Source organism: Pteronotus mesoamericanus, unplaced genomic scaffold, assembly GCF_021234165.1.
Source record: "Pteronotus mesoamericanus isolate MK-2021 breed Mesoamerican mustached bat unplaced genomic scaffold, CSHL_Meso_final contig_101, whole genome shotgun sequence".
Lineage (NCBI taxonomy): Eukaryota > Metazoa > Chordata > Mammalia > Chiroptera > Mormoopidae > Pteronotus > Pteronotus mesoamericanus.
In genome coordinates this window covers 11,258,582-11,275,198 of record NW_026555001.1, presented here as the reverse complement: position 1 = coordinate 11,275,198, position 16,617 = coordinate 11,258,582, and the positions used below count along the sequence as shown (strand labels likewise).

The following is a 16,617-nucleotide window of genomic DNA, read 5'->3' as shown; positions in this document are numbered from 1 at the left end:
ATTTTCTAAACTCTGAAACAAAAGAAAGCTTAAAGGAATTTTTATGACTTCATTAAAAAATATGTGACAAAAATATTTGTAACAAATAGGAAGATAAAAATCTAATAATATCCTGGTTATATAAAGAGTTAACATCTGCTACAGGAATGAAATGGGACAGAGTAAAGGATTCGGGAACAGACTCAAGTAAGTATGAGAATTCTGTATGTGATAAGGAAGGCATTTAAATCTGTGGGATAAAATTAGACCATTCAATATGTATTGGAATAGTTGGTCAAGCATTTGGGACCAAAAACTGAAGCTCTGCATCACTCCTTAAACCAGAATAAACACAAATGGGTAAAATATTTACATTGAGACGCCTTGAGAAGCAGGGCTGTGTTGTAGGTAAGGGCACAGATGCCGGGGTTAGACAGCCTGGCTCATTACCTGCCTCCGCCAGTCGCTGGCTGTATGACCGTGGGCAAATCACCTCAACCTCTCACTCTTTAGTTTCACAAAGTGGGGATGATAATAATGGGTTGGCCAAAAAGTTCATTTGGTTTTTTCCATAAATGGCGCTAGTCATGCTTAGTTGTCTAACTTCACTCGAAACAATTTCTTTAGATTGTATTGTGACAGCTGTCATATCAGTGTGCATTTTTTAAAAACTCAAAATCAGTGAATTTTTGTAGCCATTTTAATATTGAAGATGGAAGAAAATATACAACATTTTAGATATATTATGCTCTGTTATTTCAAGAAATAACAACGGAAATGCAACAAAGATTTGTGCAGTGTATGGAGAAGGTGGATTGATCAAACACGTCAAAAGTGGTTTGTGAAGTTTCATGCTAGAGATTTCTCCCTGGATGATGCTCCACAGTTGGGTAGACCCGTTGAAGTTGATAGTGATCAAATCAGGACAGTAATTGAGAACAATCAATGTTATCCAACACAGGAGATGGCCAGCATACTCAAAATATCCAAATCAATAAAGTTATTGGTGAAAATGAAAACTGTGTCTTTTACGGGGAAAAAAACCTGAATAAGTGGACTTTTTGGCCAATCCAATACTTAGTTTCCTGGAACTACTGGAACAAATTACCACAAACTTGATATCTTCAAACAACAGAAATCTATTTTTCCCATTCAGTTCTGCAGGCTAGAATCTGAAATCAAGATGCTTGCTGGGCCATTGCTTGCTCTGAAGGTATTTGCCAGCTTCCGGTGGTTCCTGGCGTTCCTTGGTGTGTGGCAGCATCACGCCGCCTCTGCCTCCCTCTTCACCCACTTCTTACCTCCTCTATGTCTCTGTGTGTCCTCTCCTCTTCATTTAAGAACATTAATCATTGACTGTAGGGTCCACCTAATGTAGTATGGACCTCAACTTACTTAATTACATTTGCAACAACCCTATTTCCAAATAATGTCTCATTCTGAGGTTCTGTACGGACTTGAATTTGGGGGGGATGCTATTCGACTCACCGCAACTGCCATGCTTCTTTGCAGGGAGAAAGCAGTGGCTCTGAGAAAAGTGGGATTGGTGGAGGCAGCGAGTGGATCCAGCCCGCCCCTCATTGGTAGCTACAGGGGTACGTGCACTGAGGTGCACGAAGGGAGGCCAGAGGGACCTTGACTGGTCATATGAAGGTCTTGCCTTTAGCAAACAGCACCCAGTGTTTGAAGACCTGGAAGTGAGAGAAGAGACAGTAAGAACAGGAGGGAATTGATAGAGAAATGAATAAAGCTTTTCAAAGAGAGAAACTTACTTAGTCATAAATAATATTGAAAGATAAGACTGAAATCCCAGGCCATGATGTAGAAATTGAGATATTTTAAAAGGTTCTATTATTAGGCTTCATGAGATTGTGATATTATCTGAAATATCATGAAAAAAATTGTGTATGTGGATAGGTACATGTTCTAGAAAGGGTGTTCAAAACTGTCATTTGATCCATATAGGTGTCCATAACCCCAAGAAAATAAGCAGATTAAAAGAATCATCTTTTCAGATAAAAAGACAAGTAGCCCTTCCTTTATAATCACTCCGGATTAAATTTACCTCTGTAACTAGTATTATGTTGCAAATGGGAAAATATTACTGAATGCACTTGTGCACTGCACTGGGTGCTTTGTGTGCACTGAGGCCCCTCCCTGTCACCTCCCCATTTTCCTGCTGCTCTTCAGTGCAGACTTGGCAGCAGCAGCAGCGTCTTCCCACACGGTGTCCTGGGCTCCCTCCTCTTTGAAGCCCTGCCGTTTAGGCTCATCTCCACCAGTCCACTTAACGTGCTGTTGTCCAGGTTTGTGTCCAGGGACAGTTGTTAGTCCCTGGAGTTCTCAGCCTGCTGGCGATATTTAGCACAAGTGATCTCACCTTCCTCCTTGAAACACTTCCCTCGCTTGGCTCCCAGGATTTCACACTCTGGCCGTACCTGCCGTGCCTGCCGTGCCTGCCGAGGATTCCTTGTTTCCTTCGCAGAGTCAGCCTCCCCTTTCCTTCTCTGTGACAGCCGCCACCCTATCTTCCTTCCCCACAGACACTGCTGCCCAAGGAACTCACCATTCCTTTGGTTTTCCCCTTCCTGAAGGTCTGTAAAACCAGTTAAAAGTTCCCCTCCACATGACCCTTTAATCCTTTTTCATGCAGGATGTTCGGTTTGTTTATTGCATTGTGGTTGTGCTTTTTGCAATTGTATCCCTGTTGGCTCATAGTCCCCCGGGATACTGGCCCTTCTGGTAATAGGTGCTTGGCGGGAGGGGCTGATGCGAAGCACAGGAACCTACCTTGTGCCCTTCCCGGTGAGTGTGGGCCACACGGGCATCTCGCCCCTTGGGTATACTTTGCCACTGCTCCCTCTCAGCACCACCAAGTGGCCCTGCTCCGCAGAACACCCCATTGTCTCTTCCGGGCACTACTCTCTTCCATTGTCCACCCTCCTAGTAGTTGCCCAGCCTCAGCGCGTGTGGGGAAGGCGAGGAGGCGGCTTTCGGGGGCCAGCCAGGCCTCCCGGATCTACTGCTGTCTGCGTCCCACCCGCCCAGGCCTCGGCCCTGCTGGCCTGCGCTGGGCTGGCTGTGGCGCGTGGGAGGAAAAAGGCACAACTGAAAAGCCTTTCCCGGCCGTCTGGGGCCACGGTTCCCCTGCCCCACGTCCCCCGCGTACTGGACCCGCCCATTTCTTCCTCTCCAGGGTTTCTCACGTGCTCACTGTTATTTTCTCAGCTCCATCAATTTTCTCTTCCTTCAAGCGATGGACAGAATTGGGATTCAGAAAAAGCAGCTAGTAACATGTTCGTCCATCACAGTTTGAGAACACTGAGAATGTTCAAAAACTAGAGCAACAGATAAATGCATTCAGTAATATTTTTCCATCACCTCGTATGCTATGTAATCTCTATAATAAAGATTAACAATAACATTTTTGATGTTGGGAAAAAATGAGCTCAATACAAATTAAGAAAAAATTTAAATATCTTAAAAAGGAAAGATCTTTGCTCAGCTAATATTTGGAAGGAGGTTTTAATTCACTAATGATAAAAGAAATGAAATTTAGAGTAACAACTGAATGTACCATTAATAGAACAAAATATCAAAGACTTTAAAAAAATATTATACCCCGTGCTGGTAAAATGCAACAAAATGACCCATTTTCATATACGACTGATGGACATCTAATTTGATTTAGCTTTTTGAGAAAGTATCTAACCTATCTCTAGACTTTAAAAATGTTTATTCCCTTGATTCCATAATTCTGTTCCCGGCATTCTAACCTAGCAATATTTAACTGGTTATGCCATAAGAATTCTTAAAACATGCAATGCCTGACTCTTTAGTCAAGGGCACTGACCTCTTTCCCCTTACGTCAGTGGTCCCCAGCCTTTTTGGCACCAGGGACTTATTTTGTGGAAGACAGTTTTTCCGCAGACCGGGGCAGGGGAGGGGAACAGGCGACAGAGCTCAGGTGGTAAGTTCCCCTGCTCCACTGCTCATGGCCCAGTCCCTACAGGCCACCACGGGTACCTGTCTGAGGCGTGGGGGTTGGGGACCCCACCTTAGAGCGTCAAAGAAAAAAGTGACAACAGCCAACACAACGATAGCTGTCCACTGTGAATGAATCAAAATTACACATAATTTATTTGTCAGATCAGCAAAAAAATATATTTTTTAGTGTGTCACAGAATTTTTGGAATTAGTTTATATATGCCGTGAGATGAAAAAGGTTGAAAATTGCTATTCTAACCTAAGGAAAGCTTGAGTGTGAAAAACATCTTTAGGCACAAAAAAAATGCATCAAAGTTATAATACTATGAATAGTAACAGTGATGCCACATGGAAACAGCCTGCCTAACTACAGGGGAATTGTTTAACAGAATGTGGTCTCTTAACCCAATGGAATATTTTGAATCTATTAAGATAATCTATTTTATATAAAAACATGAAAAAATTCTATGACATAAGTGAAAAAGATAAGCTAAAACAGTTTACATAGAATTATGTTAAAAAATTTTACACATAGTAAAAAGATTAGAAATTCATTGTAATGTTAGTAGTGGTTGGGGATTTTATTTTTATTTTTCATTAAGTCTAATGTCTTGGAGAAATCTTTAATTAAAAAACCTGCAGAAGTCTGTCTAGGTTTGGTTGATTCAAGATTTGGTTCAGAAATGATAATGAAATGATCAAAGTTACTAGCATGCATATTTCATAAAAGAGGAATCTTTCCAACACACAAAAAAAAAACTTACCGCTAGTTAGGAAGAGATAACAGAGGAGTTAGGAGCTGTGTTTTCTAAATTAATGTTGCAAATGCTTGAGGGCAAGAGCCAGGACACAGGCTACAGGTTCATATCCAACTCTACCTCGTCACCTTGGACCAGTTACATATCTTTTCTGTGTTCCAGTTTCTTCATCTGCAGAATGCAAATACCAAAAACATCTTTCTCATAGGATTGTTAGGAGGATAAGTGTGTTCATAGAGCCCCTCGATCATAGGGGGTGGGGTGGGGTGTGTGTGTGTATGCGCGCGCGCATGTATCTACCATCACTGTTGTCTCCTCATCATCTTCATCAAAGTTCAGGAGTCAGATATTGCTGGTGTTCAAAACCCAGCTCCATGACTCATGCTATGTGACCTTGAAAAAGTTCATTTACTTCTCGTGTCTCGGTGTTTTATGAAGCGAAGGCAATAAAGTCCCTACTTTCTAGGGTTACTGTGAGAATGCAGTCATATTAGGTTCACAAAATGAGTGCTCACATCAGGTAGTTGGAAGCATCGGGGGCTGACACCATGTGGTAGATTCTGTTGTTTTAGATATATTTTGAACCATAAGGAAATGTAGAGGCACATAGTGTGCCAACGATAAGGATTTTTGCTGGCTACTTCTGACAAAGAAAGGTCACTGAGGGTCAGTGTTAATGGTAAGAGTTTATAGGTTTTTACTGCTTTACACGTTCAAAGCTCTTTATATGTATGTTGACTCCTGATATAACCATTCTGTGATTTTATAGAAAGATCTATATTGGTATCACTGCTGTTCCCAAACTTCCTAGCATTCCCCCATATTCATGGTGGACTTAAGCAACTTTCTCTGTCTTCCTCTCCACTCTAGATCTAGCTGCTCTTGAATACTTGGTGTTTAAGTAGATGGTATGCTCAATATTTTGGACTGGAAGTTCTTTGTCCTTATTGTATTCCGTGTGAGCAATCTATCCAAGTGGCCATATCTTGAATCCTGTTTCTTCAAGGATTGTTTCATTTCTAAATTATTAAACTTTAATATTTTACCCTTTAGCCACTTTTACCTAGTTAGGAATTTATAGTTTTAACTATTACTCATGGGTTCAATAATCATAACGATTTACCCATTTTTATCCAATTTACAGTGGAAGAAAGCTCTTACCTGTGTAAATTCCCCCCCCCCCGCTTTTGCTGAAGTGAAGGAGCATAGCGTTGGTAACCTCTGTGGACTTCCCGGAAGGACATTGTACTCCTTGGTGATTCATTTAATCAAAGGAATTCTACTGCAGCACCCTTTGTTCCTTTTAGGTTACAATTACCTATTTTCTAAAGAAGGGTTAAATATGTGTTAAAAGTTACTGTTTTTGTAGTTAGTCTGGATAACTAGAATGTGATTTTTCTCCCTTACTAGTTAGTGGGAGGAATATGATAATGTTAGCCAGTAAATTATTAAATTACTCTAATGTTCTTTTAAAATAATTCCCTTATACTTTAAAACCGTTTTTTAAGATTACACATTTGCTCCATTTGTTAATATATTATAATAACTTTTCTTCAGTTCACGGCACTTTCTTAATTGCAGGAAACAACATTTTGATTAACTTTTGTTAAAATATAGTGTACATATAGAAAGGTACACAGATCACTAGGAAAGAGAAGGATTTTCACAAAGGGACACAGCTGTGTAATCAGCCCCCAGAGCGTGAATCAGCGGCACCCGCGCTTCCAAAGCCCCCCCCACCGCCGCCTCCCCGTCAACCCGCACATGCCAAGGACTTGCTTTCAAAGTAAAATCTAATAAGTGACTATTCATGTTGCCATCATTTTTCATCTTTGCCAATCTTTGAATGTATTTATTCTTGCCTTTTCTCTATTTTAAATTAAATTTTTACTTTATTAAAATAACACATACATACTATTTTACAAGTTAAGTAGCAGTAAAAGGCTTATAACAAAATAGAGCAATTTCCTGCTCTACCTTTTTCCACTTTTCAAGATCCTTCTTCTCAAAGGAGAGAAACCCCTTAGTATTTTTTTCCATTTGCACATTTTCATATTTCATAATAGTAGTTATACACTGATGTTTTTTATTAACCAAATTTAGGTATTGTCAGTTGACTTCCTATTATAGTAAATGAGGATTTAACTCTCTTATTCCATCATTTCTGCTACTTCCCTTTCTTATTATCCCAATATATTTATATTAACTTTTCTGGTAAAATGAATATTCTCCATTAACATTCTATCCCTATACCAACAATATTCAGTATTACAGGACACTATGATTGGGGGTATTTTTTGCTTTTTTTTTTTTTTTTTTTGTATGACGTTAATACTTGTTTTGGTTTTCACATTTCTCTCTCTCTTTGTAAGCCACTCATATAAAATCACACTCTCTCCTGTCCTCTGTCCTCTGGCTTTCTCTCTGCCGGACAGTCACCAGCCCTTGTCATTGAACAGTCCAGCGGAATCTTCCATCTGACCTTTCATGGATGGACCCTCCTTGTTACTTTCTCAGCCCCCAGTTTCCCTGACTTTACCTTCTCCCGCCTTCCTGAGCGCTCCCTCCACCCTCCTCAGTGCGAGGGCCTCTCTTCCTCTTCCCTCCCCTTAAATGTCCTTTTGTTAAAGTTCTGTCGTCACTCTGATTCCTGCCCAACATAGTCTCATTAGGCAACACCTGCCATGGCCATGAGTGGCTTCTAGTATCTAGTTTTCCATATAGAAAACTTTCTTCTAAACTCCAGATCCAGTTATTTAACTGGCCATTGAACATGCAAATAGAGAGTATAAAAACAGTTGCCATTGCGTCCGCTCCTACTCAAGGCCCCATTCTCTTTGTGTGGCATCCGCCTGTGACTTAGGTAGAGGTGTTTGGTGTCTGCCTACTCCTATTCCCTTCTCCCTGTCCTGCCCCCATAACACACAACACACCTACCCTTCGACGGCTCACACACACACAGCCTTTACTCTCTCAGATGCCCCGCTGCAGCTCTCCACGCAGCTGGCAAGGAAGCCAGAAGTTTCCTCCCCATCCCAGGCCCCTCACATGGGCTATAGTGAGGGGAGGGGACGTTGGGCCAACTCTGAGATCCCAGAAAAAATTAAGTATTTTACTAATTTAGTATGCTTCATTTGTACATGTTAGGAACTATTATAATAGACCATCACAGTCAAACATGTTACTTCTGGAAATGTTTACAGAATGAGCACTTGAAATGAGTGGTGTATATTCATACACTTTCTCCTGTATTGTTACTTTCAGATTTAAAACCGTGAGTGGGATTGTAATATGAATGTCACTACTTTCAAATGTGAAACTATACGTGTGGGATTGTAATGTGAATGTATAGGCAGAGATACTGTACCTTGTCCAAACAAGAAAGAAAAAACACAGTTGGATGCTCTCCTGCCGACTTTTATCACCGTATATAATTAGGGCCATAAGTCTGAGCTCACCTTCCTAAGTAAGTGTTCGCGGTCCAGAGGAGCTTCATTTCCTCAGCCACATCTCATGCACAGATCAGAACACATGCAGTCTCTGACACACTGGTTGCATTTCTGTTAGCAACACTTCCTGAAAGAAGTGTGTTCGTTCTGCCTTTCTTTCAGGCACGAGTATTTAATGAGTCGGTGCTGTGTGCCAGGTACTGTGTTAGACCCTGGTGGTGCGAGCTGATGAAACGCACTCCCCCTGAAGTTCAGAGTAAGGGCAAAGCTGTGGGCACCTCTCCCGGACCCTTGCCACTCAACAGTGCGGTCCTCAGAGCGTTAACACTGGCACCACCTGGGGGATTGTTAGAAATGCAGAACCTCCGTCCACGGTGGACCGACATCTCCACCCAGGGTGCGATTCTAGCAGGCCCCTGCCTGATGCCAGTGCCTTCGGCCCACGGGTGAGGCCAGGATGGCTCGTTAGGTGGAGCCAGGTGTCTTTGCTTTCCCCCCATCACAGCAGTCAGTGTTTGAGGATGCACTTTCTATGCCTCGCGGAAGCTGCCTGGAGACACATTTTCTAATATATAATAGACACGACAGGTGTGCCGCGTCATAGCAATGGAACCTGCCGTGGAGCTCAGCCCATCTAATCCGCATCCAAAGCACCTGGGACTGAACGCGTAAAGACTAACGAAAGCAAGATCGCCAGGAAGTCGCTAAGTGGTGGGCCGACCTGGGGGAGCTGGAAGGATAAGAGATACTTTCTGGGCACCCTGCGTGCCTAATGCAAGTGCATTAGCAGTTTATCATTCAACAAGTAGGAAGAGCCAGGACCTCTTTAAGACAGAGGGATCTGGGACCTGTTCACTCTTGGGTAGATGGACTGAGTGCAAGAGGTTGATGGGACGTGCTGGAAGGCAGGAGGTGCACAGTCAGGAGCTCCGAGGGGAGCCTGCCTGTCCAGAGTTGGGCCGCCACTGTCAGCGCAGACTCGGCAAAATGTATGAAGCCAGAGGCGTGGCTCAGCCCCCTGGGAGCGAGCGCCCCGGTCGGGGGGGAAGAGCTCTGAGTACAGGGCCCTGTGCAGGAAGAGCCCTCCAGGGCGCTGGCAGAGGGGCCTGGAGAGGCAGTCGGCGGGCAGTTCTGCAGAGGGTTCGGGATGGCCTGACTTGTATTTCACCTTTAAAAACTGTGAGGATGGCATTCTAACAGGTCTCGCGAGGTTTATCATTGTCATTGATGATGGTGATGGCGGCCCTTTGTTTTTTGTTGTTGTTTGGTTGTTCCTAGCTTACCAGTTTCTTCTCTCCACTTTATGAGGTCCTGAAAATCCTGGTGAGGGCGGTGATTGATGGGGTGGCTGATCGCAGCGGAGAAGTCGCAACTGGCCTCAAAGGAAAGCTGCAGGAGTTACTTGGCAGAGTCACTTCAAGAGTGACAAACGATGGAGACATCTGGAGGCTGTACGCCCAAGTGTACGGGAATGGGCACAGTGAAAAGCCCGAGGAAAATGAAAAGGTAAGTCCTACTTCACGCCTGGCTCTTGTCTAAACACAGGTGTAGTGGATCTTCTTTTTTGATGGTTGGAGGAAAAGTTTAACGATTTGAAAGATGAGATTAATATGCTCAAGTTTTCAGTTTTGATTCAGTCTTTAACATAAGCACTGAATTTTGGGCAGGTTAAGACTTGTCAGCATTCATCTTTTCTCTGTCCATGATTTTTTCTTATATAATTGTCCTCTGTTTCCTGCCGAAGGGTCTCTAAGCCGCTTCCCTACCCACCAGCGCTGCGGCAAGCAGCCGGCTCTCATTATTTCCTCTGCACCCTTGCTGCAGGCTCAGTGCTGAGGACTAAGGTAGATTGGGTACAAGGACAAAAGGGTTTAAATCTGAGATGGGGACTGTGAAAGGGAAAAGGAAAAAGGAACCAGATAAGAATATTGGGGCAGAGCTTTTAAAGTCAAAACATGAAATGCTTGATAAAGGCTGCCCTGCCCTGCCTCACAGGTGCACCGGTCACGCTCTGCTCCCAGGCCTTTGGCCTCTTATCCTAGAACTCACCGGAGCCTCCAGAGTTTCCCGGGCTGGAATAATCGTTGTGTTCTTTTCAAAACATCCACAACAAATCAAGTGCACCCCTGTGTGGGTTTAGAATTAGCCACAGCACATCTGATAGGTGGGATTCTTAGTCCCTCTCTCCTCCCTCGGTGCCCCCAGCTGGCTTCTCCCAGTGCCTTGTTAGCTAGGGAACACACGCTCACGCGCACACACCCACCCCTGCATTCTGTTCTCCTGGAGCTTCTTGAAGAATCATGCGCTCCCTTGCCTGTATGGAATTAAGATGCTCTGATTTCTCTGAATCAGGTCGTGAAAGAGAGTGACGTAAACTGCTGTGAGTTTACACGTTTACCAATAATTCCATAGTTTAACCAAGTTCACATCTCATTCTTTTAACTGACCTTTTAAGCTTCTGGCTACAACTGGTAAGGAAATGTGTACACTTCTCATACATTTCCAAATTGGGCACTTATATGTTTCTGTTGGAGGGAAGTGTCTTGATCCAGATACATCCATTTGATTAATCGCCGATGCTTTTGAACGCGCATTTTTGCCTCTTCTTTGATGAGAATGAGAGAGACCGGGCTGTATCGCACAGATGCAGCTTTTCAAGTTGCAATTAGTTCCATATGACTTCCAGGAAAGAGAGTCTGAAACGTGATTTCTACTTGTTATTCTGAATGTTGTTCTTTTTCTTTCCTCAGGCATTCCAGTATCTCTCCAAGGCGTACAAGTGTGACACACAGTCCAATTATTGGGAGAAAGATATTACGTCGTTTAAGGAGGTGGTTCAGAGAGCCATAGGACTTGCACATGGTACGTAATGTACCATTTGCTCTCCACGGCATATTTTAATATATTTTTACTGATAAGGGAAAGTATTAGTCCAAAGTAAAATTTCATTACATATAGTTCCAGATTATTTCCTTATATTGAAATTGTTGTATTTAATTCAGCAAACCTTTATAGACCGACTACTATGTAGCAGGCACTTTCGAGCAGTAAGAAGAAATAGGATAGAGGCTTAAACCCTGTTTGAAGAGGTGACAGGTATTAGAAACCTGAGATAGATGAAATACCTTTACAACTGTATTTAATCTTCACGTCACTGCAGCCTATTTGCGTTGATTACCTACCTATTGTAGTTTTGAAAAATAACCGAAAACACAAACATAAATGCAAAACATAAATTTGAAAGTACAACATTTTAAAAACACCAGTATCTTACACCTAACTTAATGTTAACCTCGTGCTTTCTGACCCCCGCCTGGCTCCTCCTGGGGTGGGAGACCTGAGCTGTGTGGTAAGGAACTCAAGCTAAAAAGAGAAAAAGGATAAAGTTCAACTTGCCTTTAAAGAAGCAACAACATTCACACAAGTTAGAAATGGGTTTAGTAGTTAATAATTCTACTTACAGCCTTGGAGATCATTGATAAAAAAACATACAAATACTCAATTTGCTGGGCCACCTATCCCGTGACAGATAAGGCAGGAGGGCTGGACTCATACAGCCGGACCTCCGTGTGGGAGAGCTGGGCGTCAGTGCTGAGCGGCCAGTGCCAGGGCAGCGTGCGGCGCCTGGAGCTCATGTGGCCGTGCTGGCCTCACAGTGGGCGCACTCGGGTGGCATGCAGCTGGGCGCCTTGGGCCTTGTGTTTGCCTTCTCGCCTGTGCTCGCCTTCTATTACGTTACTGTGTTACGCGCATAGTTGCAGCGGGGCGCGATGTACTTTGAAGACTGTATCTCCTTCAACCCGCCAGCTCGGAACATTCCTGTGAGCAGCTGGCTGTATAACAGTCAAAGCCAAGGTATTTTCCATAATCACTAAGTGACGGTATTAAACCCATCAAATAGGAGCTTGCAGGTTAAAGGAGTACTCTAGGAAAAAATCTGCATTTTGCGCTTAAAGTTGGTTTTAAACTATTTGTGGCACTTTCTTTCATCAGGGCAATCCTTGGAGAAAAATTAGTGTCTATTCTTCTAAGTTCTCCTTTGACTTTAATTATTGGGTTGATACTTCTATAACACTGTAAGCATATTTAAGTGGACGCTCAGCTTTAGTTTCTAGTGATAGTTTAGATTCATGAAGATAAATCTTCACCTTTGCTGCTTTTGTTCGCCACTGTTCAGTGGAAGGATCAGCTGGGCTTCTCTGTCATCCTCTTTTTTGTCTTTCTCCGCAACACTGTTCTACACCTCACCCAATGCTGAAAAGGAAATACAACATTTAAAAAAATCTCCACCATTTATTAGCTATTGGATTGCTATTTTTAAGAGTAGCCATGTGCTTCAGAAAGCTCGATAAGATCCTGCAACCCCTGCATAGTGTTTGAAACCTTTCCCTAACAGTATTGTCATTGTGTACCCGTTTGCATTGTCTATAGTGTGGGTATTTACTTAGAGTCTCAGCCATTCTGTTTTCTGGGAAAGGACTGGCGAAAGTCCTTCTTTGCCATCCAGGAACTTTTAAAATAATAGTTTTGCATTTTAACTTCAATTTGCCTGGAGGAAACCCTGGGTTCCTGGTGATTTGAAACAGCAGGCGCGTGTGCGCACTCTCTCCCCCTCTCATTTCCTATCTGTCTATTTGTATGTCTATCTATCTAGCTATCTATCTATCTCCACCTCAAATGCCTTTTGAAAATGGGGTTGAGGAAGGGACTAATGGAGTGTATGCTTGTCTTTGACTTTTTGCTTTATTTTTGTTTTTCTCAGAATGAAAATAAAGGATTGAAAAAACAAATCAGCCCTGGCTGGCATGGCTCAGTTGGTTGGGCATTGTCCTACAAACTGAAAGGTCACTGATTCGATTCCCAGCCAGGGCACGTGCCTGGGTTGTGGGTTCAGTCCTCTGTCAGGGTGATGTTTCCCTCCCTCTTTTTCTCCCTCCCTTCTAAAATAAAAAAAGAAGAAGAAGAAAAAAAAGAAAGAATCACAGCTCTTTCTGATATAAGGTATTAACTGGCCCAAATACCGCAGCCATAGTAGGTACAGTGTTACTCTACTAAGAGACACAGACATCATAATCCCCGCTATTTCTGGGTTAAACCCTTTAAAAATGAGTCTAACACTGCTGATTATCATGCATCCTTTCAGTCTTTAGCTGAGAAATGTCAAAGTCTAATTGTCATTTTGAAATAGGAGCCAAACCTGGTTCTCACCAGCCATAAAGATATTCTTAATGATAAAACTATTTTGCCAGGCACAGGTAACCTCCACCCGTTGATTGAGTTTGTATGCAGGAAGAACTCTATTTCCTATCCCTGGTCCAAGACCTAGGGTGCTAAGTAGACTTTAATTGTTGCAGTCTCTAGTATAGTTTTAAAGTGCGTGGTTATTGTCTTGTTTGTAGCGAGCATCATTCAAAACAAGACAAAAACAAGATCAGATCAGTGGAGAAATACCAGGTGTTGTATTTTTACAATGCTTGTTCCTATAAAGTGTTAACAGCTGGGTCTTCTGCCAGGGAGGATTATGCCCCCTTCATAATTTCAAGCTTTAGGGAAAGGGGCCCCCAGAATGCTGGAGGAGGGTCGCCGGAGAGGAAAGACCGCATTCTCCCCCGGCCCCGTCCGCACTGCTGCCGGCGCGGCTCAGCAGCCAGAGCCTGGCTGTGGTCATGTCCCCAAGTGCAGGCACGTTGGTCGTTGATATCAGTTCTTCCAGGTGGTGACGTGAACCCTGAGTATGAAATTGTACTGAGAATTGAGCTGTAACCATCTGTCATGTCACTTCCTTGGGCTGGTGTCAAAACTCATTGTGAGTCCCCATTAGGGACTCAGTCTGGGGAAGCCACGCTGCGATGTGCCGCATCTCTTTTGCCCACTGTGGGCACTTTGTGTTCCATTTAATTTTGTCTAACTAATTATTGTGTGTGTGTGTGTGTGTGTGTGTGTCTATGTATGTTTGGTGGGGGTGGGGTGGGGGGGTCTCTTCCCAATGTTCTGTAACTCACTAAAATTCACCTATTTTCCTCAAAATTCTCTTTTTACCAATAAGTTATCCTTCTTAAAGAAAAATAAAAGGGAAAATCATACACATAATTTTTATCCTTTTTCCAAATTAAAAGCTTTCCATGGAGAAATATTTCTAAAATCCGTTACTATAAAATCTTAAATAATTGTGGGTTTTTTTGTTTTTTAACTTGTGAATGATCATCAGCAATTTTTACAGATGTTTTTCTCTGTGTCTACCCTCCAGTGGCTGTGAAATGCAGTGAAAACAAGCCGAGCCCCCAAGAGGCTGTGCAGGCGCTTTCTTCAGTGCGGCTCACCCTGCGGGGCCTGGTATCTAAGGCAAAGGTGAGAGTGGAAGGCATGGCCGTCAGACAGACAGGGCGAGGGCCGTAGTGCCAGCCGACCAACTCTTAAATCTCCTTTTGCATCAGCGCTAATTTTAGGCCCACGTTACATTTTAGGTGTTAGCCCTCGGGTAGTTACTTGTACTGGTGAGGATTTTACTGGCCCAATGGCTGGACCCCCGCTAAATGTGGGTAACTGAGGACTCTGAGAAATTAGTACTTACAGGCCAGCCCCTAATGCTTTCTGTAAATTAAACTAAAACAATGCTCTTTTATTTATTATCACTTTCCCCAAAGTGTGGCGTATCTGCCACTGGTAGCACTTGGGCAAACTTAACAATTTTAATATATATTTATTGCAGTGCGTATTAGAAAAAGTATAACTAGCACATCAGACTTAGAGTTTTGTTATTGAAGAGTATTGTTATTTTTCATTTATAGTGATGCTGAAATGTTTCCTTTAAAAAAGACTGTTATGGTATGAAAATTGCTTTAGAGAAAAAATTAGTAGGTTGTCCATGGATTTGACAAAAATGGTTCAGGTAGAGGGGGGACAGGCTGGACGATGAGAACACAGACCCTTGGTTTACGCACGCGGCCTGCGGCCCGGGGCTGGGGCGGCGATGCCTGCAAACCCGCGAGTTCCTGGGCCCAGCGAGCAGAGCCCCCAGGGCCACGGGCGGCGTGGCATTGCGGGGGAGGTGGCAGCACGCCTCCCAGGGCAATTCCTTTCCCTGGAGGGGCCCCATTGCTTTCATTTTGGTGCTTTGTTTTGCTTTCACCAAATCTTGATCATCTTTGTGGCCGCTGAGTCCTCAGCTGTAATTAATTTTCAAGTAATTAGCATAAAGGGTCTGATTTATATGAACTTGAATATAAAGTATATTTTTTGCTTGTATATACAATGAATAGCTTTGTTTTGGATGAATAGTATATGCCTTCATCCAAAACCCATCCTATGACATTGCACTCAGTAATCAATATTCAGAGCAAACATTCTGAGGAGCGGAACTCCCTTGAATTTACAAGTTCAGACCTGTTGTTTGTTCACCCTCTGTCGCAGCCGGCGCCTTTCCAGGGCGGTCCACAGGACGAAGACTGCCATCGCCACTGTGACCTGTGGAAGTGTTGCCCAGACGGAACTATAATTCTGTGCTCTGTTTCTATGTTGTTTCAAAGAGATTTTCATTGTTTTGATAGTTCTACTTTGTTCTTTATGTTGCAGCAACTTTTTACAGATGTGGCAAGCGGAGAAATTTCTAGGGAGTTAGCTGATGACGTAGCAGCTATGGATGCCTTGGTAACAGAGCTCCAAGACCTCAGCAACCAGTTTCGCAATAAGTACTGACCATCCTGGGAACACTCTGGAAAAGGCGCTTTTGCCTTCTGGGCTTTCTCTTTTACCTGTGTATCTGAAACACACAATACTGATTTATAAAATAAATTTCTTTTTTTATGGCCAACACTCTTGCTTTTGTGATTTCCCCCCCCCCCAAATATTTGAATTTCCTGAAGTACATTAAATGCAAAGTCCCCTATTTCTTTAGCTTAATTACAGTTGAATTCAGTATTTTTTATTATTATTGAGGTAATTCAGCAAAAAGGGAACAAAATGGAGTTTCCTTTTTAGCATAGAGTTTATTCTCTCTCTCAGACTAAGATGAATTAGATCATTCTTTGGAAAAATTTGTTCAAACAGCGGGGGAAAATCACCTACTACAAGTTGGTGGAATCATTAGATTGTCTGCGTTATTATCCAAAAGTGATAAAAGAGTGTATTTGGTGATAGAAACCTTTACACTTCTTGAGATTTTATGTCTGCGTCAGAAAGATACAGACTTGGCTAAATGAGAAATGTGGGTGTGGTTTAACTTCTGAATCAAAAAAATGCAAGAAAAAATGACGTAACTTTTGTTTCAGCCGTTAGCCGCTAGGAACCAGGCTGAACCTCATTGTGTGTACCGCCAGCCCTAAAGATGGTTGTTCAGTAAGGTTATTATGAGTGAAGACAGCTATAAATGGTGCCATATTACCAAATGCCAAAGTAAAATGCTTTCTTAGTAATGTCTATGGAAACAAATATTGAAGGCAGCAGCT

The 16,617-nt window shown here is 42.8% G+C and overlaps 1 protein-coding gene across 1 annotated transcript in view; it reads left to right on the top strand.

Moving 5' to 3' along the window:
* Positions 1-15,977, top strand: part of TTC27 (tetratricopeptide repeat domain 27) — a 142,209-nt gene extending 126,232 nt beyond the window's left edge. Inside the window, exons 17-20 of the mRNA XM_054568042.1 lie at positions 9,482-9,679; positions 10,924-11,035; positions 14,421-14,521; positions 15,746-15,977. Of these exons, the coding sequence (XP_054424017.1) occupies positions 9,482-9,679; positions 10,924-11,035; positions 14,421-14,521; positions 15,746-15,868 (534 nt within the window). The 3' untranslated portion in view covers positions 15,869-15,977. The remainder of the gene's footprint in view (positions 1-9,481; positions 9,680-10,923; positions 11,036-14,420; positions 14,522-15,745) is intronic.
* The last annotated feature ends 640 nt before the right edge of the window (positions 15,978-16,617 follow it).